General features: G+C 49.9%; 1 protein-coding gene across 5 annotated transcripts in view; it reads left to right on the top strand.

The window, feature by feature from the left end:
- The window catches only part of LOC132828850 (disintegrin and metalloproteinase domain-containing protein 10-like), a 143,147-nt gene that overhangs the window by 72,903 nt on the left and 44,709 nt on the right, over positions 1-25,535 (top strand). For all 5 annotated transcript variants that reach the window (XM_060846001.1, XM_060846002.1, XM_060846004.1 and 2 more), the window contains exons 7-10: positions 8,465-8,557; positions 11,469-11,637; positions 18,043-18,176; positions 23,842-24,025. In XM_060846001.1, coding sequence (XP_060701984.1) covers positions 8,465-8,557; positions 11,469-11,637; positions 18,043-18,176; positions 23,842-24,025 — 580 coding nt within the window. The remainder of the gene's footprint in view (positions 1-8,464; positions 8,558-11,468; positions 11,638-18,042; positions 18,177-23,841; positions 24,026-25,535) is intronic.

Consider the following 25,535-nt stretch of genomic DNA (forward strand, 5'->3'; position numbering starts at 1 on the left):
TAGGGCTGTATTACACAGGGCTGTATTACACAGGGCTGCATTACACAGTGCTGTATTACACAGGGCTGAATTACACAGGGCTGTATTACATAGGCTGTATTATGCCGGGCTGTATTACACAGGGCTGTATTACACAGGTCTATATTACACTGGATTGTATTACACAGGGCTGTGTTACACACAGCTGTGTTACTCAGGGCTGTATTACACAGGGCGGTAATACACAGGTCTGTATTACACAGGACTGTGTTACTCAGAGCTGTATTACACAGGACGGTATTGCACAGGGTTCTATTATACAGAGCTGTATTGCACAGGGCTGTATTACACAGGGCTGTATTACACAGGGCTGTATTACACAGGGCTGTATTACACAGAGCTGTATTACACAGGGCTGAATTACAAAGGGCTGTTTTACTCAGGGCTGCATTACACAGTGCTGTATTTCACAGGGCTGTATTACACAGGGCTGTATTACATAGGCTGTATTATGCCGGGCTGTATTACACAGGGCTGTATTACACAGGTCTATATTACACTCGATTGTATTACACAGGGCTGTGTTACACACAGCTGTGTTACTCAGGGCTGTATTACACAGGGCGGTAATACACAGGTCTGTATTACACAGGACTGTGTTACTCAGAGCTGTATTACACAGGACGGTATTGCACAGGGTTCTATTACACAGAGCTGTATTGCACAGGGCTGTATTACACAGGGCTGTGTTACACAGAGCTGTATTACACAGGGCAGTATTACACAGGGCTGTATTACAAAGGGCTGTATTACACAGAGCTGTATTACACAGGGCTGTATTACACTGACAGTATTACTCAGGGCTGTATTACACAGGGCTGTATCACACAGGCCTGTATTACACATAGCTGTATTACGCAGGGCTGTATTACACAGAGCTGTATTACTCAGAGCTGTATTACGCAGGGCTATATTACACAGGGCTGTCTTATATAGGGCTGTATTACACAGGGCTGTATTACACATGGCTGTATTACACAGAGCTGTATTACACAGGGCTGTATTACACAGGGCTGTATTACACAGGGATGTATTACACAGGGCTTTATTACACAGAGCTGTATTACGCAGGGCTGTATTACACAGGGCTGTCTTAAGTAGGGCTGTATTACACAGGGCTGTATTACACAGAGCTGTATTACACAGGGCTGTGTTACACAGAGCTGTATTACACAGGGCAGTTTTACACAGGGCTGTATTACAAAGGGCTGTATTACACAGAGCTGTATTACACAGGGCTGTATTACACTGACAGTATTACTCAGGGCTGTATTACACAGGGCTGTATCACACAGGCCTGTATTACACATAGCTGTATTATGCCCGGCTGTATTACACAGAGCTGTATTACTCAGAGCTGTATTACGCAGGGCTATATTACACAGGGCTGTCTTATATAGGGCTGTATTACACAGGGCTGTATTACACATGGCTGTATTACACAGAGCTGTATTACACAGGGCTGTATTAGACAGGGCTGTCTTACATAGGGCTGTATTACACAGGGCAGTATTACACAGGGCTGTATTACACAGAGCTGTATTACACAGGGCTGTCTTATTCAGGGCTGTATTACACATGGGCTGTATTACGCAGGGCTGTATTACACAGGGCTGTATTACACAGAGCTGTATCACACAGGGCAGTGTTACACAGGGCTGTATTACAAAGGGCTGTATAACACAGAGCTGTATTACACAGGGCTGTATTACACGGACAGTATTACTCAGGGCTATATTACACAGAGCTGTATTACTCAGGGCTGTATTACACAGGGCTGTATTACACAGGGCTGTATTACACAGAGCTGTATTACACAGGGCTGTATTACACAGGGCTGTATTACACAGGGCTGTATTACACAGGGCAGTATTACACAGGGCTGTATTGCACAGGGCTGTATTTCTCAGAGCTGTATTATGCAGAGCTGTATGACACAGGGAAGTATTATGCAGAGCGGTATTACACAGGGCTGTATTGCGCAGAGCTGTACTACACAGGGCTGTATTACACAGGGCTGTATTACGCAGACCTGTAATTCACAGGGCTGTATTACACAGGGCTATCTTACACAGGGCTGTATTATGCAGAGCAGTATGACACAGGGCTGTCTTACATAGGGCTATATTACACAGGGCTGTATTACACAGGGCTGTACTACACAGGGCTGTATTACACAGAGCTGTATTACGCAGAGCTGTATTACGCAGAGCTGTATTCCTCAGAGCTGTATTACGCAGAGCTGTATTACACAGGGCTGTCTTACATAGGGCTGTATTACACAGGGCTGTATTACACACGGCTGTATTACACAGAGCTGTATTACACAGGGCTGTATTACACAGAGCTCTATTACACTGGGCGGTATTACACAGGGTTATATTATGCAGGGATGTATTACACAGGCCGTATTACACAGGGCTGTTTTACTCAGGACTGCATTACACAGTGCTGTATTACACAGGGCTGTATTACACAGGGCTGTATTACATAGGCTGTATTATGCTGGGCTGTATTACACAGGGCTGTATTACACAGGGCTGTATTACACGGGGATGTATTACGCAGGGCTGTATTACACAGGGCTGTATTACACAGAGCTGTATCACACAGGGCTGTACTACACAGGGCTGTATTACACAGAGCTGTATTACGTAGGGCTGTATTACGCAGAGCTGTCTTACTCAGAGCTGTATTACACAGGGCAATATTACACAGGGCTGTCTTATTCAGAGCTGTATTACACATGGGCTGTATTACGCAGGACTGTATTACAAAGGGCTGTATTACACAGAGCTGTATTACACAGGGCTGTATTACACAGAGCTGTATTACGTAGGGCTGTATTACGCAGAGCTGTATTACTCAGAGCTGTATTACGCAAGGCTGTATTACACAGGGCTGTATTACACAGGGCTGTATTACACACAGCTGTATTACACAGGGCTGAATTACAAAGGGCTGTTTTACTCAGGGCTGCATTACACAGTGCTGTATTTCACAGGGCTGTATTACACAGGGCTGTATTACATAGGCTGTATTATGCCCGGCTGTATTACACAGGGCTGTATTACACAGGTCTATATTACACTGGATTGTATTACACAGGGCTGTGTTACACACAGCTGTGTTACTCAGGGCTGTATTACACAGGTCTGTATTACACAGGGCTGTGTTACTCAGGGCTGTATTACACAGGACAGTATTGCACAGGGTTGTATTACACAGAGCTGTATTACACAGAGCTATATTACACAGGGCTGTGTTACACAGAGCTGTATTACACAGGTCAGTATTACACAGGGCTGTATTACACAGGTCTGTATTACACAGAGCTGTATTACACAGGGCTGTGTTACACCGGGCTGTATTACACAGGCCTGTATTACACAGGGCTGTTTTACATAGGGCTGTATTACTCAGAGCAGTATTACACAGGGCTGTATTACACAGGGCTGTATTACACAGAGCTGTATTACACAGGGCTGTATTACACAGAGCTGTATTACATAGGGCTGTATTACACAGGGCTGTATTACGCAGGGCTGTATTACACAGGGCTGTGTTACACAGGGCTGTATTACACAGGCCTGTATTACACAGGGCTGTGTTACACTGGTCTGTATTACACAGGGCAGTATTACACAGGTCTGTATTACACAGGGCTGTATTACACAGGGCTGTGTTACACAGGGCTGTATTACACTGAGCTGTATTACACAGGTCTGTATTACACAGGGCTGTGTTACACAGGGCTGTGTTACACAGGGCTGTATTACACAGGGCTGTGTTACACAGGGCTGTATTACACAGACCTGTATTACACAGAGCTGTATTACGCAGAGCTGTATTACACAGAGCTGCATTACACAGGCCCAATGTTCCCACCCTGTGGTGTGGCGGTGGTTTGGGAGTGAGTGGGCAGGCAGTGCGATTGTGGGAAGGGGATATATGCCGAGACACTGGACAGAGGCCGGTATCCCTTCACCAAGCCCCCCCTTTGGTTTCACGGGGAGAGTCCTTGACACTGACGCAGCTCCCTCTGAGCCAGCTCTCAGAGTGAACAGTACCTCTGACACCCCCTTCCTTATGTGTCAGCCAGGGCTCCCTGATTGGACCAAACTCATGTATCTTCGAGACTCAGCTGTCAGATCTTGTTACAGTCATTACATCACTCCCCATACGAGTCCGAGGATATCGGCTGGTTCTTTGCTTTGTCGTTCCTCCTGGTGTGTATCAGTACTGGGTCATGTTTCTCTAACCCTGTCTGTGATACAGGCAGCGTCTAACACACTGTGGCTCACCTCCTGCAGCTGGAGGGTCTCGGAAGAAATTCATTCTCCTTATCAGGCGACAGTGGCTGCGTCCCTCTCCAATCCTGAGGTACCTTTAATGTTTGGAGGAGAGGGAGAACCCACAGGTTTTGGAACAGTCAGAAAGGCGAGTGAGGAAATTGCGAGTTTGCAGCTGTCATATGCCCACGTGCTTGTTCAGGACCATCGCACCTATCCAAACTTTATACACCACTACACCTGACCTCAGGCCAACCACACAGCACCATTCCCAAGGCTCAGCCCCTGAAGTAAACTGTCTCTCTCACTTTTAGCGGAGACTTGTGTCCGACATTAATGTTCCTGATGCCATTTCACCGTTGCCCTTCATTCAGGGATAGTTCGGGATCTAGTGAAGCTAGAGGCTGTTCCTTTAAGCCGGCCTCAATGGTTGGACAGCTCTTTCCTGTCAGACCATTGGATGTTGGGTGGGATGGAGCTGTCCTTACAGGTTGGGGGCAGCTGGGAATCTGTGACCAATGTTGCTGGGAATCTGTGTATTGCAAAAGATGTGTGCAGCTTTTCTATCTTTGTCCCTGTGTTTGACGATGGGACTCTCTGCATGTCCAGCCATTTTGAGTAGGTGTCCATAAAGATGAAGAACATTGAACCCATGAAGGGACCTGCGTTGTCAATGTGTAACTGAGCCCAGGCTACACCTAGCCATTCCCACTAATTGGGGGGGGGGGGGAGTTGCTGGCAGTAATTTTTGTCTTTGTTGGCACTCTGGGCACTGACCCACCAACACTGCTCTGTCTGCATCCAATCCTGACACCAGACATGACCTCGCACCACCATCTTCATTTCAGCAAACTCTGGCTGACCCTGGAGGAGTTCAGGCAGTACCTTTGCTTAGGTCAATCACTCTTGCTTCCCATTAGAGCATGCCATCCTCCACTGTGACCCCGGTCTCACCCAGGTCCAGGAACGTCTCAATTCTGGTTGTAAATGACCCTTTTGCTTCTCCCCCATCACCGCCAGCATGTCTCAGTTTTGTCAGGATGGGATATCTTTGCCTCCGCTGTCAGCTGTGACTGGAAGGGTGCCCAGAGCGTTTAAAACCACAGCGGGCTCTTCTGACAACAGCACCACCGCCAAAGGGAGGCAACTCAAGGCATCTGCATTTGGGACTTGGCCGCCCAGATGGTGTTTCCACCTGGAATTGTCCACAATTACAATCAGAGCCCATCTCTGAATTCAACCTGAACCTACAGGGGGCACTTGCCTTACCTTCTTTAAGCAGCCCCAAGCAGGGGGGGTCCGGTACTAAGACACACTCACCTCTGTAAACATATTGGTGCAACTTCCTCACAGCAAAGGTGATCACCAAACCTTCCTTCTCAATCTGGACATACTTGCACTCTGCATCCACCAGAGGCTGGTCAGCATGCACGTTGTTTTCCATTGGGCCAGCAGTGAGCCCACGCTATGGGGGTGGGTGGGGGGGGGGGGGGGGGGGGGGGGGGGGAATGGTATTGTATGTCAGCACCAGATCTTGCTTGCGGGGAGCGTGGTGCGCTCACACCTTAGACAACGATAGCTGCTTCTCCTACTCTCTAGAGGCTAGGTCTCGGCTCTGAGACCATATCCGAGGCTGGCCGTAAGGAGGACAGGATGGAGGCTGGGTCACGTATGAACTTTCTGTAACAACTCACCAATCCAAGGAAAGACCTACGCTCTGATACAGACGTGGGAGCCAAGGCTCCTCTCATCGCTCTCACTTTATCTCCCAATGGGTGGAAGCCAGTTTCATCGACCCTCTCGCCCGACTGGGTTCCCTGGGCCCCTGGAACACACATCGTTCCTTTCAAAGGCTTACGGCCAGGTGGGAGAAGGACCGAAGCATCATGCCCATGTTCTCTACGTGCTCTTTATTGGTCTTCCCTGTTATTAGCAGGTCACCTAGACCATGAAAAACCTTCCCCATCGGCCACTGAAAACTCGGGCTGGTGACACCCCAACTGACAATCTCGAGTATCGGTACCACGCCTCATGGAGGTTAATTGGAGCAGATTTGTGGGAATCCTCGTCTCCACGGCTGATGTCCAGGTCCCTGCCAGCTTTGTCTCCACACCCTCTCGGCCAGCGATCGGTATATATCCAGCTGGGAGGAGCAGCTGTTTAAAATCCCCGGCCTGTCAGGTTCAGTCCAACTGGTGCTGCCCATTCCACAAACTGCCCCAGTTGGATGATTCCTTCGTTTCTCAGTCTCCTAGTTTCTGCCTCAACTTTTGCCCCTAAGGCCAATGGCACTGGGCAGGCCTTGCAGAGTCGTGGAATTGTTTCCTGGTCACCATGTTAGATGGCCTTGGCTCCTTTGATAGTCCAGAGAGGGGGTGGGGGCAGAGAGGTCAGGAAGAAGATTGCAGGTGAAGAAGGCGGTGCTGAGTCTGAGGGTTGGGGATCCCAACCCTTGGACTCAGCACCGCCCCCAACCCTCAGACTCAGCACCGCCCCCAACCCTCAGACTCAGCACCGCCCCCAACCCTCAGTCACAGCACCGCCCCCAACCCTCAGACTCAGCACTGCCCCTATCCCTCAGACTCAGCACTGCCCCCAACCCTCAGTCACAGCACCGCCCCCAACCCTCAGACTCAGCACCGCCCCTATCCCTCAGTCACAGCACCGCCCCCAACCCTCAGACTCAGCACTGCCCCTATCCCTCAGACTCAGCACCGCCCCAACCCTCAGTCACAGCACCGCCCCCAACCCTCAGACTCAGCACCGCCCCCAACCCTCAGACTCAGCACCGCCCCCAACCCTCAGACTCAGCACTGCCCCTATCCCTCAGACTCAGCACTGCCCCCAACCCTCAGTCACAGCACCGCCCCCAACCCTCAGACTCAGCACCGCCCCTATCCCTCAGTCACAGCACCGCCCCCAACCCTCAGACTCAGCACTGCCCCTATCCCTCAGACTCAGCACTGCCCCCAACCCTCAGACTCAGCACTGCCCCCAACCCTCAGACTCAGCATCGCCCCCAACCCTCAGACTCAGCATCGCCCCCAACCCTCAGTCACAGCACCGCCCCCAACCCTCAGACTCAGCACCGCCCCCAACCCTCAGACTCAGCACCGCCCCCATCCCTCTGACCTAGCACCGCCCCCAACCCTCAGACTCAGCACCGCCCCAACCCTCAGACTCAGCACCGCCCCCAACCCTCAGACTCAGCATCACCCCCAACCCTCAGACTCAGCACTGCCCCTATCCCTCAGACTCAGCACCGCCCCCAACCCTCAGACTCAGCACCGCCCCCAACCCTCAGACTCAGCACTGCCCCTATCCCTCAGACTCAGCACTGCCCCATCCCTCAGACTCAGCACTGCCCCATCCCTCAGACTCAGCACTGCCCCTATCCGTCAGACTCAGCACCGCCCCCAACCCTCAGACTCAGCACCGCCCCCAACCCTCAGACCTAGCACCGCCCCCAACCCTCAGACTCAGCACCGCCCCCAACCCTCGGACTCAGCTACTGAGTGTCGGTGATGGAGGGAGTGGGTGGCTGTGGATGTGGTTCCAAGCACTTTGTCCCTTTGCTCTGGACGGTGTGAAGTTTCTTGAGTGATGTTGGAGCTGTTGGGAAGTCAGGAGGTGAGTTACCAGGAGATTGGGGGTCATAATCTGGATCGATGTGGGAAAATGACAAATTTGGGACAAGTGTTTTATTCACTATTTTCACTATTCAACCAAATCTATCAAGAAACAGTGACCCAACCCAATCATTATGGACCATTGGCAATGAATAGGAATCAATGAATAAGCACCAACAATGATTGAGAGCCATCCACAACATACCTGCTGTGTAAAGTGATCAATGTAGGGAAACATCCATCAGCTCCTAGAGCTGGATGGAAACTTTTGGTCAGAGAAAATGGTGGATTTGATGGTTAATGCTGTCATGAATATTTCTGATTTGGCGATGCTGGTGTTGGACTGGGGTGTACAAAGTTAAAAATCACACCACACCAGGTTATAGTCCGACAGGTTTAACTGGAAGCATCGCTCCGAAAGCTAGTGTGCTTCTAATTCAACCTGTTGGACTACAACCTGGTGTTGTGTGGTTTTTAATGATGAATATTTCTGTTTTGTTTCAGATTGCGAATTATTTGATGGCAGTGAATGGAATATATCAGAATGTGGACTTTCTGGGAATCCGACATATAAACTTCCAGGTTCAGGACCTGTCGGTATGTGTAACATTTCAGACATGGGCTAAAATGGTGGAGTTGGTGATTGTTTTCCGGGACTCAGAGGCCAAGGGAAGATGCTCAGAGTAATAAGTGCCAGCTGTCCCAGCATTCCCCACGTTCTGGAAGCCAATAGAATAAACACTTGCTGGTCTACAACTGGAGACTGAGAGGTCCATCTGAGGAGAGAGTCTCTCCCAATTCAAACCTCCACAATTTCCCCACTCTGTGACAGAAACCCTGGGGCAGATCAAATTATTTTTTAAAAAAAAACCGAACATTCCACATTCCAAGCTTTATCGCAACTTCCGTTCTAATTGTAGACAATCCTAAGACAGAGAGATGGACCCAGTATCTCTGAGGGACACTCCATGAGGTTCTGACTTCCCAACCTCTGACCTTGTGTGATTGAGGTTCATTGGGAGTGAATTCTGTCAAGGTCCAGGTGGTCTATTAAACCACCTTTCTGGTCAAACAAGAAGAGTTGTCGGATAAACAATATGAAGTTGATTGTAAATACTGCAGCGATTTAGTTTAGACAATGATAGAGCTCACACCCCACATCCTCAACCCGTTCTGTCAGAGCAGCAGATAGTTGCTCAGGAACAGAGGGATGGGAAGGAATTATTTCTCTCAGTCAGTCTGGGGAATTCCTGAGCCCACTCTGCTGTCACGGCTGGGTCATTAAGTACATTCAAAGCTGATACAGACAGATGTTTAATCAGCAAGGATATCAAGGGCTATGGAGAAAAGGCAGGAATGTGGGATTGGGGATGATCACATCAACCGTGATCTCATTCAATGGCATCACAGAGTCAATGGGCCAAATACTGTTTCAGTGTCTGAGGGTCTCACATGATCGATGTTACTACAGCAACACTGGTCACTAACATCAGCTCTGTCTCCATCATGGAGCAAGTGACCAGTGGGTGGTACCTACTAGTCTCATTAAGTATTAACACACCCAGGCCTGTATGCAACAAGCTTTCCAATATTACTGTCAGTTCAGCACTTGTGATAGGGTTAGGTTTAGGATTAAACCTGACCCTAACCCTAACCCTAACCCTAACCTAACCCTAACCCTTACACTAACCTAACCCTAACCCTAAACCTAATCCTAACCCTAACCCTAACCCTAACCCTAACCCGAACCCTAACCCGAACCCTAACCCTTACCCTAAACCGAACCCTAACCCTAACCCTAACCCTAACCCTAACCCTAACCCTAACCCTAACCCTAACCCGAACCCGAACCCGAACCCTAACGCTAACCCGAACCCTAACCCGAACCCTAACCCTAACCCTAACCCTAACCCGAACCCTAACCCGAACCCTAACCCTAACCCGAACACTAACCCTAACCCTAACCCGAACCCTAACCCGAACCCTAACCCTAACCCTAACCCTAACCCGAACCCTAACCCTAACCCTGACCCGAACCCTAACCCTAACCCTAACCCTAACCCGAACCCTAACCCTAACCCTGACCCGAACCCTAACCCGAACCCTAACCCTAACCCGAACCCTAACCCGAACCCTAACCCTAACCCTAACCCTAACCCGAACCCTAACCCTAACCCGAACCCTAACCCTAACCCGAACCCTAACCCGAACCCTAACCCTAACCCTAACCCTAACCCGAACCCGAACCCTAACCCGAACACTAACCCTAACCCTAACCCTAACCCTAACCCTAACCCGAACCCGAACCCTAACCCTAACCCTAACCCTAACCCTAATCCTAACCCTAACCTGAACCCGAACCCTAACCCTAACCCGAACCCGAACCCTAACCTAACCCTAACCCTAACCCTAACCCTAACCCGAACCCTAACCCTAACCCGAACCCGAACCCTAACCTAACACTAACCCTAACCCTAACCCGAACCCTAACCCTAACCCGAACCCGAACCCTAACCTAACCCTAACCCTAACCCTAACCCGAACCCTAACCCTAACCCGAACCTTAACCCTAACCCTAACCCGAACCCTAACCCGAACCCTAACCCTAACCCTAACCCGAACCCTAACCCTAACCCTAACCCTAACCCTAACCCTAACCCGAACCCTAACCCGAACCCTAACCCTAACCCGAACCCTAACCCGAACCCTAACCCTAACCCTAACCCTAACCCGAACCCGAACCCTAACCCGAACCCTAACCCTAACCCTAACCCTAACCCTAACCCGAACCCGAACCCTAACCCTAACCCGAACCCGAACCCTAACCCTAACCCGAACCCGAACCCTAACCTAACCCTAACCCTAACCCTAACCCTAACCCTAACCCGAACCCTAACCCTAACCCGAACCCAAACCCTAACCTAACCCTAACCCTAACCCTAACCCTAACCCGAACCCTAACCCTAACCCGAACCCGAACCCTAACCTAACCCTAACCCTAACCCTAAACCGAACCCTAACCCTAACCCGAACCCTAACCCTAACCCGAACCCTAACCTAACCTAACCCTTACCCTAACCCTAACCCTAACCCTTACCCTAACCCTAACCCTAACCCTAACCGAACCCGAACCCTAACCCGAACCCTAACCCTAACCCTAACCCTAACCCGAACCCTAACCCTAACCCTAACCCGAACCCTAACCCGAACCCTAACCCTAACCCTAACCCGAACCCGAACCCTAACCCTAACCCTAACCCTAACCCTAACCCGAACCCTAACCCGAACCCTAACCCTAACCAGTCAAATCAGTTGCAGCTGCACTTCGGGCAGGATTGCAACCAGAAATTCCAAGGTCCTGTCAGGTCAGTAAGGGCTGGCTGACAGATAATGGAACCCGAAAGGAAGCTGCCGGAACCATTTGGAGGGAGAGTTTTGTGCAGACTCTCAGAAAACCCTCTTTCAGCGATTTTAATAACACAGCAAATATTAATTTTTCAAATTCCAGATTGACTCCAAATGTAACCATTCCAATCCTCTCCATGACCGCTATGTCAGTATAGAGAAACTTCTGGATTTACATTCCAAGGAAAACTGGAGCAAGTATTGTCTGTCTTACCTCCTGACAAACCGGGATTACAGCGGTGAGCTCGGGCTGGCATGGCAAGGGAATGTGGGTAAGGAGACTCCTTCATCCCATCATTCCATCAGGGTGTCAGAGGGATTACTTCGCATTTCCGTCTTCAAAAGGACACGGCACACAGGAAAACTCAGGGCCCAATACACATGATCAGCCGGGTCACAGGGGGGTGAGTGTGTAACAGTCCTGCTCACTGATCAGCTGGGTCACAGGGGTGAGTGTGTAACAGCCCTGCTCACTGATCAGCTGGGTCACAGGGGTGGTACAGTCTGAGCTTTCTCAGCCCACTCCACCTGCTCCCTGCTCCTTTGTTCAGTTACTCATTTCTCTGTCTGACATAAACACATACCATACTGAGGGAATGCTGCATTGCCTGCAGTTCCATCATTCAAAGAGATGTCAAACAGCATGTGTCCATCTAATCAGAGCCTTTTTCCAATGTGGAAGCAGATCGGTTGGCTCATTATGTCCATACTGACTCTCCGAAGAGTCTCCCACCCGGACCCTCCCTGCATTCCCTGTGGCTCATCCACCTTGCCGTAACGTCCCTTGGCACTATGGGAAATTTACCTTGGCCAATCCACCTAACCTGCACATCTTTGCAGTGTGGGAGGAAACCCACGCAGGCAGTGAGGGGATTGTACAACCTCCACTCAGTCACCCAAGTGTGGAATTGAACTTGGGTCCCTGGTGCTGTGAGGTGCTAACCGCTGAGACTCCCCCTGTTTGACTTGGATGTGTATAATAGGCACCAGCTCCTATAGAAGCAGGCTCTGGTGCTCTCTGAATGGCCTGAATATATTTAGTTGATTATTTGCCTCATGCCAGATGTTGCTGAGTGTATTTTAACTCAGTCACAAAATTTCCCAAAATCCTTCATTCCCTGTAAAACCTTTTTGAATCTGCCAGTACTCTCCGTGGTGCTGCAGAAAGGCAAATTCTATCTTTCTACCGCTAACATCAGGAGTGGTGTTTCTAACAGATCCCCCAGTCACTACGATCACCCTTTGACCATGATCCCCAGGGAATGACTATTTGGAAGGACAGTGAAACAGATGGGACTAAGGGCTCAACAGGCAGAGAAGGAGACTGGGAAAGTGTGAGCAGGGATATTGGAATTATTAGTACGAGAGGGGGATATTGGAGAGGGTTAGAGTGTGTGGGAGATATTGGAGAGGGTTAGAGAGTGTGGGGGATATTGGAGAGGGTTAGAGTGTGTGGGGGATATTGGAGAGGGTTAGAGTGTGTGGGGGATATTGGAGAGGGTTAGAGTGTGTGGGGGATATTGGAGAGGGTTAGAGTGTGTGGGGGATATTGGAGAGGGTTAGAGTGTGTGGGGGATATTGGAGAGGGATAGAGTGTGTGGGAGATATTGGAGAGGGTTAGAGAGTGTGGGGGATATTGGAGAGGGTTAGAGTGTGTGGGAGATATTGGAGAGGGTTAGAGAGTGTGGGGGATATTGGAGAGGGTTAGAGTGTGTGGGAGATATTGGAGAGGGTTAGAGAGTGTGGGAGATATTGGAGAGGGTTAGAGTGTGTGGGGGATATTGGAGAGGGTTAGAGAGTGTGGGAGATATTGGAGAGGGTTAGAGAGTGTGGGAGATATTGGAGAGGGTTAGAGAGTGTGGGAGATATTGGAGAGGGTTAGAGAGTGTGGGAGATATTGGAGAGGGTTAGAGTGTGTGGGGGATATTGGAGAGGGTTAGAGAGTGTGGGAGATATTGGAGAGGGTTAGAGAGTGTGGGAGATATTGGAGAGGGTTAGAGTGTGTGGGAGATATTGGAGAGGGTTAGAGTGTGTGGGGGATATTGGAGAGGGTTAGAGTGTGTGGGGGATATTGGAGAGGGATAGAGTGTGTGGGAGATATTGGAGAGGGTTAGAGAGTGTGGGGGATATTGGAGAGGGTTAGAGTGTGTGGGAGATATTGGAGAGGGTTAGAGAGTGTGGGAGATATTGGAGAGGGTTAGAGAGTGTGGGAGATATTGGAGAGGGTTAGAGTGTGTGGGGGATATTGGAGAGGGTTAGAGAGTGTGGGAGATATTGGAGAGGGTTAGAGAGTGTGGGAGATATTGGAGAGGGTTAGAGAGTGTGGAAGATATTGGAGAGGGTTAGAGAGTGTGGGAGATATTGGAGAGGGTTAGAGAGTGTGGGAGATATTGGAGAGGGTTAGAGTGTGTGGGAGATATTGGAGAGGGTTAGAGTGTGTGGGGGATATTGGAGAGGGTTAGAGTGTGTGGGGGATATTGGAGAGGGTTAGAGTGTGTGGGAGATATTGGAGAGGGTTAGAGAGTGTGGGAGATATTGGAGAGGGTTAGAGTGTGTGGGAGATATTGGAGAGGGTTAGAGAGTGTGGGAGATATTGGAGAGGGTTAGAGTGTGTGGGGGATATTGGAGAGGGTTAGAGAGTGTGGGAGATATTGGAGAGGGTTAGAGAGTGTGGGAGATATTGGAGAGGGTTAGAGTGTGTGGGAGATATTGGAGAGGGTTAGAGAGTGTGGGAGATATTGGAGAGGGTTAGAGTGTGTGGGAGATATTGGAGAGGGTTAGAGTGTGTGGGGGATATTGGAGAGGGATAGAGTGTGTGGGAGATATTGGAGAGGGTTAGAGAGTGTGGGAGATATTGGAGAGGGTTAGAGAGTGTGGGAGATATTGGAGAGGGTTAGAGTGTGTGGGAGATATTGGAGAGGGTTAGAGAGTGTGGGAGATATTGGAGAGGGTTAGAGTGTGTGGGGGATATTGGAGAGGGTTAGAGAGTGTGGGAGATATTGGAGAGGGTTAGAGAGTGTGGGAGATATTGGAGAGGGTTAGAGTGTGTGGGAGATATTGGAGAGGGTTAGAGTGTGTGGGGGATATTGGAGAGGGTTAGAGTGTGTGGGGGATATTGGAGAGGGTTAGAGTGTGTGGGAGATATTGGAGAGGGTTAGAGAGTGTGGGGGATATTGGAGAGGGTTAGAGTGTGTGGGGGATATTGGAGAGGGTTAGAGAGTGTGGGAGATATTGGAGAGGGTTAGAGAGTGTGGGAGATATTGGAGAGGGTTAGAGAGTGTGGAAGATATTGGAGAGGGTTAGAGAGTGTGGGAGATATTGGAGAGGGTTAGAGTGTGTGGGGGATATTGGAGAGGGTTAGAGTGTGTGGGGGATATTGGAGAGGGTTAGAGTGTGTGGGGGATATTGGAGAGGGTTAGAGAGTGTGGGAGATATTGGAGAGGGTTAGAGAGTGTGGGGGATATTGGAGAGGGGGAGATTGGAGACAGTTAGGGAGGGGTTTATTGTTGTGAGCTAGGTATAGGAGGAGAGGGGTATATTGGGGTTTGTGGTTGATGGGATTTCAGTCAGTGTTTGGTGACCTGTTTGAAACACGTGTTATCTTTCTGGAGCTGATGGTTATGACTGAGGGCATTCCGAGGGAGCCTCAGTAAAGAGCCATCCTTCATCCAGGGTCTGTCCTCGTGAAATGAGTGGGTCACTCCATGTGAAGAACTAAAGATCATTATCATCAGCTGTTTGTGGGATTCTGCTGTGTAAGCGATTACTGCCAGATATCTTACCCTACAATAACGCTGCTTTGAGAATAGTGTTTCGTTAGTTGTAAATTGCTCAGGGACAGTCTGAGGTTGTGGAAAGGTGAATGGAACCCTCTGTCTCCCAACCTGCTCCTATCCCAGTCCAATGGTGACAGAGTGAGACCAACACCAATCTTGTGAAAGTGACAGACATTGTCCCCAACTCCTCGCTTTCATCATATCGGTTAAATTGGATTCGACAAAGAGCAGTCATTTAGCTTCTCTGTCATTTCTCATTCCTCAAGTTTTAACCGGGAGTTTTAAAGATAATCTGTTATTGGGACAGTGATTGGACCAAGAATCGGATAAATCAGGGGAACATAGAATACTAATGCCGTCTAGCAAAAAAAAATCATTAAAGTACATTCTGAAACTTTCTATTTGTTACTTAGAAAGGAATCCTTTGGTTAAACAAATGTGGGTCTGTTACAGACTGAGTCAGGAGAGTTTAGAATTGGGAATAGAGAAATGGTTAAGAATTTAAATGATCACTTTGTCTCTGTGTTCACTGAAGAAGATACAAGAAAACTCCCAAAACTAGAGATATGTGCGTGGGGAGAATGACACAATTAGTGGCAGTAAATGTATTATATCTGGGCTGGAAGTTAACAAATCCCCAGGACTGAAAATGTGTTGCTGGAAAAGCGCAGCAGGTCAGGCAGCATCCAAAGAGCAGGAGAATCGACACTTCGGGCATGAGCCCTTCTTCAGGAATTGCTGAAGAAATAAATCCCCAGGACCCAATATCAGGAGAGTCAAAGTAGGTGGCTGTAGAGATAGTCGATGAATTGGTTATTATCTTCCAAAGTTCTATAGGTTCGACGATGATTTCTGCTGAAATGTTAGAATCCGTTATAAAGGATGGGGGACATCTGATTGTTAATGACCTGATTGGGCAGTGTCAGCATGTTATTGTGAATGGGAATCCCGTTTGATGAACTTTAAACATTCTGAACTGATTGCTGACTGATAAAGGAGAATAGACTGATGTAGGATACTTCACTTTTCTGAAGGCTTATGGTAAAGTCCCTCACAGGAGGCTGGTTCGAAACATTAAAGCAGATGAGATTGCCATGGATTAGTAATTGGCTACCTGATGGAAAACATTCTGGCATTGACAAGGATCAGTGCTTATACCCCAGCTGTTCACAATATCTAGCAGCTATTTGGAGTTGGGGACCAACATGTAATATTTCCAAATTTGCAGATGATTCCAAAACTAAATGGGAATAAGAGCTGTGAGGAAAGTGCTGAAAGGGAAGCCCTTTTAGAACAGATATCAGGAAAAACTTCTGCTAGAGAATAGTGAATTTATGGAACTCCTTGCCACAGAAGGCAATGTATATTTCAGACAGAGAGAGATAAGCTCTTGAGTGTCAAGGGGATCAAGGGTAAGGGGGAGAAAGCAGGAGAATGGGGGCAAGAAACTCATCAGTGATGATTGAATGGCAGCGCAGAATCAATGGGCTGAATGGCCTAATTTCTGCTTCTAAGACTTATGGTCTTATGAAAATGTAAAGCAGCTGCAGGAGGATTTGGACAGGCCTTGTTAATGGGCAAGAGCATACCAGGTGGAATATCATGTGAGGTTATCTACTCTGGTAGGAAAAACAGGTGTGCAGAGTATTTCTTAAAGAATAAAAGTTTGGAAAGTGGAGATGGACAATGGGACCTGGGTGTTCTTGTTGATAAGTCGCTGAGGTGCAGGTGCAGCGAACTATCAGGAGAGCTGATGCAGTGTTAGCCTTTATGCAAGAGGACTGGCATACAGGAGCAGGCAGGTCCTGCTTCAATGTGGGGCAGCACGGTGGCTCAGCGGTTAGCATTACTGCCTCACGGCGCCAAGGACTCGGGTTCCATTCCCGTCTCGGGCGACTGCCTGTGTGGAGTTTGCACATTCTCCCCGTGTCTGTCTGGGTTTCCTCCCACAGTGCAAAGATGGGCAGGTCGGGTGAATTGGAGTTTGGTTAGGCCGCACTGCAAGTGGTGTGTGCGGTTTTGGTCTCCTCGTCTCTGGAAGGTTGTCATTGCCATAGCGGGAGTTCCCGGGACAGCTTGTGAGGGGAGATTGGGCGAACTGGGTTTGCATTCTCCAGAGGTTCGGAAAATGAGAAATCATGTCATTGAGACTGACAAAGTGCTTAAAGAGATGGACAGGCCAGATGCTGGTACGGTGTTTCCCTTTGATGTTGCATTCGGACTTTTTCCATGACAGACATTAGACGAGCTGAGCCATACTTTCTTGCTCGCTGTCTCCCTCCCTTTCCGAATACAGCTGGTAAGTTGATGGGTTCCCAACCTGCTGGAGCTTTCCAGAAACTGTGGAATTTTGATGAATACGTCCAGTCACTCCGCAGCGTCCATGATCCATGGACAGGCAAGAGTTCCAAACTTCCATAACTCTCCATTTCCTGACGGCCCAGTTCTAATTGTAAGCTTCTACCTCCTTGTCTCGTGAGAGACTGTCATGGTTTGTCAGAACATCCATCAGGTGGCTTATGGGTCAGCTCAGCTGCCAGTCTGAGTCACTGACAGATACCTTATGGGCGGCACGGTGGCACAGTGGTTAGCACTGCTGCCTCACAGCGCCAGAGAGACCCGGGTTCAATTCCCGCCTCAGGCAACTGACTGTGTGGAGTTTGCACATTCTCCCCGTGTCTGCGTGGGTTTCCTCCGGGTGCTCCAGTTTCCTCCCACGGTCACAAAGATGTGTGGGTCAGGGTGGATTGACCATGCTAAATTGCCCGTAGTGTTAGGTAAGGGGTAAATGTAGGGGTATGGGTGGGTTGCGCTTCGGCGGGTCGGTGTGGACTTGTTGGGCCGAAGGGCCTGTTTCCACACTGTAATGTAATCTAAAAAAAACTTTCCCTTTCTTCACAGCCCATAATGGTGGTATCTGCTCGAGCAGTCTGAACACAGGACTGATTACCGCCCGCAAGTACGGCTCACAGCTCCCTCTGAGAATGATTCACCTGGTTCTGGCTCATGAGCTTGGCCACAGCCTCGGGTCCCCGGTGAGTACACACAGACAACAAAGTCTCGAGCATTGACTGCGCACTCCAGGGTTTACACTGAGGAAGAGCTGAAAATGTGTTGCTGGAAAAGCGCGGCAGGTCAGGCAGCATCCGAGGAGCAGGAGAGTCGACGTTTCGGGCTTGAGCCCTTCCTCAGGAATCAGGATGGCTCCTTGGATGCTGCCTGACCTGCTGCGCTTTTCCAGCAACACATTTTCAGCTCTGATCTCCAACATCTGCAGACCTCACTTTCTCCTTTACATAGAGGAAGCCTGTTACAGGTATTTACAGACTGAGACGTGGCCCTGGGATCTGTGCCCCATTATCAGGGTCAGGTTGAGGCTAAAGTGATTGCATTCAGAGGGTCAGTTTGCAGGATTTGTGCTTATTTGAGTTTTGGAAGTTAGGAGTTAGATTGGATGGAATTTTTGTTTAAGATGTGGAGAAACTGTTGCTGGGTATAGTCAGAGTAAGAGGACACTCCCGCAGCTGTCAGGAGGGTGTAGAGATGGTTCAGCGTGAGAGACTGAGCAAATGGCAGCTGCAGTATAATAAATGGGAGGTTATCCACTACAGGGGCAAACAGTTGAAGAGAGATTATTAGGTAACTGATGATAGATCGGTAAAGGGTGAGGTGTACTGAGAGCTGGGTGTCGTTATATACCAGTTACGAAGATATGCAGCAAGCAGCGATGAAGGGGAATGATATGTTGGCCCTCACAGTGAGAGGGTTCGTGCACAGGAGCTGAGATGTCTTGCTGCTATTGGACAGGGCCTCGCTGAGCTCACACCTGGATCTCAGGTGTGTGGTTTAGTCTGTTTTGTTTTGTCAGCAGGTATTTTGATTTAATGTTTTGCTATTTCATCACAATGTGGCACAAAATTCATTTGGGTACACAGCCTGATGGGTACACACTCTGATGGGTACACACTCTGTTGGGTACACACTCTGATTGGTACACACTCTGATGGGTACACACTGGTTGGGTACGCACACTATTTGGTACACACTCTGTTGGGTACACACTCTGATGGGTACACACCTGGTTGGGTACGCACACTATTGGGTACACACCTGATTGGGTACATGCTCTGACGGGTACACACTCTGATGGGTACACACACTGATGGGTACACACACTGATGGGTACACACTCTGTTGGGTACACACTCTGATGGGTACACACCTGGTTGGGTACACACACTGATGGGTTCACACCTGATTGGGTACACAGTCTGTTGGGTACACACGGTGGGCGGCACGGTGGCACAGTGGTTAGCACTGCTGCCTCACAGCGCCTGAGACCCGGGTTCAATTCCCGACTCAGGCGACTGACTGTGTGGAGTTTGCACATTCTCCCCGTGTCTGCGTAGGTTTCCTCCGGGTGCTCTGGTTTCCTCCCACAGTCCAAAGATGTGCGGGTCAGGTGAATTGGCCATGCTAAATTGCCCCTAGTGTTAGGTAAGGGGCAAATGTAGGGGTTTGGGTGGGTTGCGCTTCGGCGGGTCCGTGTGGACTTGTTGGGCCGAAGGGCCTGTTTCCACACTGTAAGTAATCTAATCTAATCTAAAACACTCTGATGGGTACACACTCTGTTGGGTACACACTCTGTTGTACACACGCTGTTGAATACACACTCTGTTGTACACAGCTGGTTGGGTACACACTCTGTTGGGTACACACACTGTTGGGTACACACTCTGATGGGTACACACTCTGTTGGGTACACACGCTGTTGTACACACGCTGTTGAATACACACTCTGTTGTACACAGCTGGTTGGGTACACACACTGTTGGGTACACACTCTGTTATACACAGCTGGTTGGGTACACACTCTGTTGGGTACACACTCTGTTGTACAAGCTGGTTGGGTACACACTCTGTTGGGTACGCACGCTGTTGGGTACACACTCTGTTGTACACAGCTGGTTGGGTACACACTCTGTTGAGTACACACTCTGTTGGATACACACACTGTTGGGTACGCACTCTGTTGGGTACACACGCTGTTGGGTACACGCTCTGTTGTACACAGCTGGTTGGGTACACACTCTGTTGAGTACACACTCTGTTGGATACACACCCTGTTGGGTACGCACTCTGTTGGGTACGCACTCTGTTGGGTACACACGCTGTTGGGTACACACTCTTTTGTACACAGCTGGTTGGGTACGCACTCTGTTGGGTACACACGCTGTTGGGTACGCACTCTGTTGTACAATCTGGTTGGGTACACACTCTGTTGGGTACACACTCTGTTGGGTACACACGCTGTTGGGTACACACTCTGTTGTACACAGCTGGTTGGGTACACACTCTGTTGGGTACACACGCTGTTGTACACAGCTGGTTGGGTACACACTCTGTTGGGTACACACTCTGTTGTACACAGCTGGTTGGGTACACACTCTGTTGGTACACACACTGTTCGGTACACAGGCTGTTGGGTACACACTCTGTTGGGTACACACTCTGTTCGGTACACACTCTGCTGGGTACACACACTGTTGGGTACACACTCTGTTGGATACACACTCTGCTGGGTACACACACTGTTGGGTACACACTCTGTTGGGTACACACTCTGTTGGGTACACACTCTGCTGGGTACACACTCTGTTCGGTACACACTCTGCTGGGTACACACTCTGTTGGGTACACACTCTGTTCGGTACACACTCTGCTGGGTACACACTCTGTTGGATACACACTCTGTTTGGTACACACTCTGCTGGGTACACACTCTGTTGGGTACACACTCTGCTGGGTACACACGCTGTTGGGTACACACTCTGCTGGGTACACATCTGGTTGGGCACGCACACTGTTAGGTACACACTCTGTTGGGTGCGCACTCTGATGGGTACACACACTGATGGGTACACACCTGGTTGGGTACACACTCTGTTGGGTACACACACTGATGGGTACACACCTGATTGGGTACACACTCTGATGGGTACACACTCTGATGGGTACACACACTGATGGGTACACACGCTGTTGGTTAGACACTCTGTTGTACACAGCTGGTTTGGTACACACTCTGTTGTGTACACACTTTTTGTACACACTCTATTGGGTACGCACTCTGTTGGGTACACACTCTGTTGGGTACACACTCTGTTGTACACAGCTGGTTGGGTACACACTCTGTTGTACACAGCTGGTTGGGTACACACTCTGTTGGGTTTACAGCCTGTTGAGTACACACTGTTGTGTACACGGACTGTTGTGTACACGGACTGTCGGGTACACATGCTGTTGGGTACACACTCTGTTGGGTACATGGCCTGCTGGGTACACAGTAATGTAAGAGAACTCAGATTACACAGGGTTCATCCATCAATCGCAAACATAGCAGGGTCATCATGTCGGAAACTGCAATTAGAGGGGGGCTGGGGGGAGCTGGAATGGACAGTGCAAATATTTAGAACAAAATCAAACATTATAATTATGAAGTAGGAACTAAGTTTCAGACACAAGACACGATAAGATGGAGGAGTAGAAATTAGGCCATTCAGCCCATCGAGTCTGTTCTGTCATTCAATCATGGCTGATTGGTTTCTCAAGAGGCTAGATCAGAGTAGTGCTGGAAAAGCACAGCAGGTCAGGCAGCATCCGAGGAGCAGGAAAATCGACGTTTTGGGCAGGAGCCCTTCATCAGGAATGCTCATTCCTGCTCCTCGGATGCTGCCTGACCTGCTGTGCTTTTCCAGCACCACTCTACTCCAGACTCTGATCTCCAGCATCGGCGGTCCTCCCTCTTGCTGGGCATGTTTCTCAACCCCATTCTCCCACCTCCTCCCTGCCGCCCGTGAGCCCCTTGGTGTTCGGCCATGATGGTGGTGAATGGCAGAGCAGGCTCCAAGGGCTGGATGGCTTCTTCCTGCTGCTATCTTTTATGTTTCTATGTTTAAATAGGGTTGCTTTGGATAGCCAGTGGGGAACCAGGCCATTCAGCCTTCAGACTAGTGTTTATACTACACTTCAGTCTCCTCCCATCTTTGCTCTTTTAAGCTGACTCCGTCAATTCCCTCCTCCCTGTCTACCTTGCCCTTAAAAGTGTCTGTTCTAGCCAAACCCCTTGTGATCCAAAAAGGTACTCACGAGTTCAGGGAGTGTGAGGAAATATTAGTGGGTGTGGGGAATTGTGAACTCACTCATTGTGGCTGGAAGACTGGAAAAGCAGCACGCTACTGAAATGGAGAGAGAGAGAGAGAGAGAGAGAGTACAGAGCTTGGTGGTACCGAGTGATTGGTGTGTCCTGGTAAATGGGTTCCTGAATGGTTGTCACAGATGCTGCAAATGATGAGGAAAGACAAATGAAATTGCGATGTGTCTGGAATATGAAACCAAGGCGATGTTACTTCAGAGTTTGGGAGAAGATTTGTAGCTCGGGTGCTCCTTGTTGTGGTTCTGTTCGCCGAGCTGGGAATTTGTGTTGCAGACGTTTCGTCCCCTGTCTAGGTGACATCCTCAGTGCTTGGGAACCTCCTGTGAAGCGCTTCTGTGATGTTTCCTCCGGCAAACCACTACAAGTGCCGGAGGAAAGATCACAGACGCGCTTCACAGGAGGCTCCCAAGCAATGAGGATGTCCCCTAGACAGGGGACGAAACGTCTGCAACACAAATTCCCAGCTCGGCGAACAGAACCACAACAACGATTTTACTTCAGCTGCACAGGATATTGGTGAGCTCACAGCTCCTGGTGGTCAAATTAGTTAGGAAAAGATGTAATCCTATCAGAAGCAGCTCAGAGAAGGTATCGATAGAGGGGAGGGAATGGCTTAATGGTGTTATCGCTGGATTGTTAATCCAGAGACCCAGGGGACCAGGGTTAAAATCCTGCCATGGCAGATTGTGGAATTTGAAGTCAATTAATCTCTGGAATAAAGAGTCTAGTGATGACCATGAAAGCATTGTTGGGAAAACTCATCTGGGTCAGTAATGTCCCTTAGGGAAGGAAACGGCCATCCTTACCTGGTCTGGCCTACACATGACTCCTGACCCATAGCCATGTGGTTGACTTGTCCTGTGGGCAGTTAATGCCGGCCCAGCCAGTGATAACCTCATCCCATGTACAAGGTTAACAGAAAACCTGAGGGTGGGGCCAGGGTATGTCGTGTGAAGAGAGGTAGGATGGGATTGGCCTGTATCCATTCTCGTTCTGATTGAAATACATAAGATCTTGAGTGGACTTGCCCGAGATGATTGTGAAACGATGTCTCCCCTCATGTGTCAAGAACAAGGAGACAACTTAAAACTCAGGGATCTTCAGCCGGAGGTGAGGAGGGTTAGTCCGTGGAATCCTCTTTCTCAGACAGCAGTGGTGGATAGAATGCAGGCTGCGTGCGAGAGAAATTTGACTGATGTGGGTATGGAAGTTGACTGAAAAGTCAAGGGGAGGCCACAATCCAGATCAAAGAACAATCCAGCCCTCCCACCCTCCAAGCCTGCACCGCCACATTTTTCCCAAACTGTCTTCACTTACGGGATCCCTCTACTCCCTTCCTTTTCATATATTTGTCCATGATCTTATTGAAAGGGCTAGCAGTCTTGAGGGGCTGAATGGTCTACTCTGGTCTCTCACAGCTGTGACCTCTGGGAGAAGGCGGATTCCACAATCAAAGCTCCATCCATTTCCTCTTTGTTTTCCAGCACGACGGGGATCGGGAATGTCGTCATTGGGAATCTTCACATCTCCAGAGGAAGCCAGCTGGGAATTTCTTGATGTATCGTTATGCCTCATCTGGGGATGACTATAATAATGATAAACTGTCTGACTGCACCATCCATTACATCAGCGAGATCCTGAAGAGAAAGAAAGACAGGTGTTTCCACAGTAAGGCGCTATGCCAATGTAACTAGGCCTCAGAGTGAAGGATAAACTCTGGAGTAACCCCACCATTTCCCCCAAAGGAGAACTGTGAAAGGGCAAGGTTTAACCGCCTCAGACATCAGACAGGGGGCGGGGCAGGGCACAGGTTGAAAAGTGTGGAAAATGAAGGGCTTAAGCCCGAAGCTTCGACTCTCCTGCTCCTCAGATGCTGCCTGACCTGCTGTGTTTTTCCAGCACCACACTCTCACTCTCTGACTCGCCAGCCTCGGCTGTCCCCGATTTCTCCCAGTGAAGGAAGTGATTGCGTTGGGAAGCCATCACCAAATCTCCCCCAAAGATTTGTAACCGTAACACACCAGATCAAACCATTGTCCTCTCAGTTAATTCAGGACCTGATTCAGAAACTCAACCCTTCCACCTACTTCACTGAATATAATGAGGGCGAGGGAGCCTGTGTGAAGGGAGGCAGTGGGAGGGGGTGAGGGTGAGGAGGGGCTGTGGGAAGGGGTGAGGGTGAGGAGGGGCTGTGGGAGTGGGATGAGGGTGAGGAGGGGCTGTGGGAAGGGGTGAGGGTGAGGAGGTGATGTGGGAGGGGGTGAGGGTGAGGAGGGGCTGTGGGAGTGGGATGAGGGTGAGGAGGGGCTGTGGGAGTGGGATGAGGGTGAGGAGGGGCTGTGGGAGTGGGATGAGGGTGAGGAGGGGCTGTGGGAAGGGGTGAGGGTGAGGAGGTGATGTGGGAGGGGGATGAGGATGAGGAGGGGCTGTGGGAGGGGGATGAGGGTGGGGAGGGGATGGGGACAGGGGATGAGGGTGAGGAGGGGCTGTGAGAGGGGGTGAGGGTGAGGAGGGGATGTGGGAGGGTGTGAGGGTGTGGAGGGGCTTTGGGAGGCGGATGAGGGTGAGGAGGGGATGTGGGAGGGGGATGAGGGTGAGGAGGTGGTTGTGGGAGGGGGTGAGGGTGAGGAGGGGCTTTGGGAGGGGTTGAGGGTGAGGAGGGACTTTGGGAGGGGATGAGGGTGAGGAGGGGCTTTGGGAGGGTGTGAGGGTGTGGAGGGGCTTTGGGAGGCGGATGAGGGTGAGGAGGGGATGTGGGAGGGGGATGAGGTTGGGGAGGGGCTTTGGGAGGCGGATGAGGGTGAGGAGGGGATGTGGGAGGGGGATGAGGTTGGGGAGGGGTTGTGGGAGGGGGTGAGGGTGAGGGAAGACAGTATTGAAAGGAATGAGGATGATCGAAGGAGATTAGAGAGGCCGGAATGTGAGGGGGGAGAATAGGAGAGTGTCTCAGGGCAAGGAGAGGGAGAGGAGCATGCGCGAAGGAAAGATGGTGAGTGTGTGAGTGTGAGTGGAGTGAGTGTGACAGAATTGAGTGTGGTAGAGGGTGAAGGGAGTGCGAGTGAGGAGGGTGAGGGGAGGAAGTGTGAAAGATTGAGATTGAGGGGAGTGGGTGTGAGTATGTTGAGTGTGAGCTTGAAGTCTGTGAGTGGAGTGTGAGTGTGGAGTGTGAGGGTGTGGA

Source organism: Hemiscyllium ocellatum, chromosome 28 (assembly GCF_020745735.1).
Source record: "Hemiscyllium ocellatum isolate sHemOce1 chromosome 28, sHemOce1.pat.X.cur, whole genome shotgun sequence".
Taxonomy (NCBI): domain Eukaryota; kingdom Metazoa; phylum Chordata; class Chondrichthyes; order Orectolobiformes; family Hemiscylliidae; genus Hemiscyllium; species Hemiscyllium ocellatum.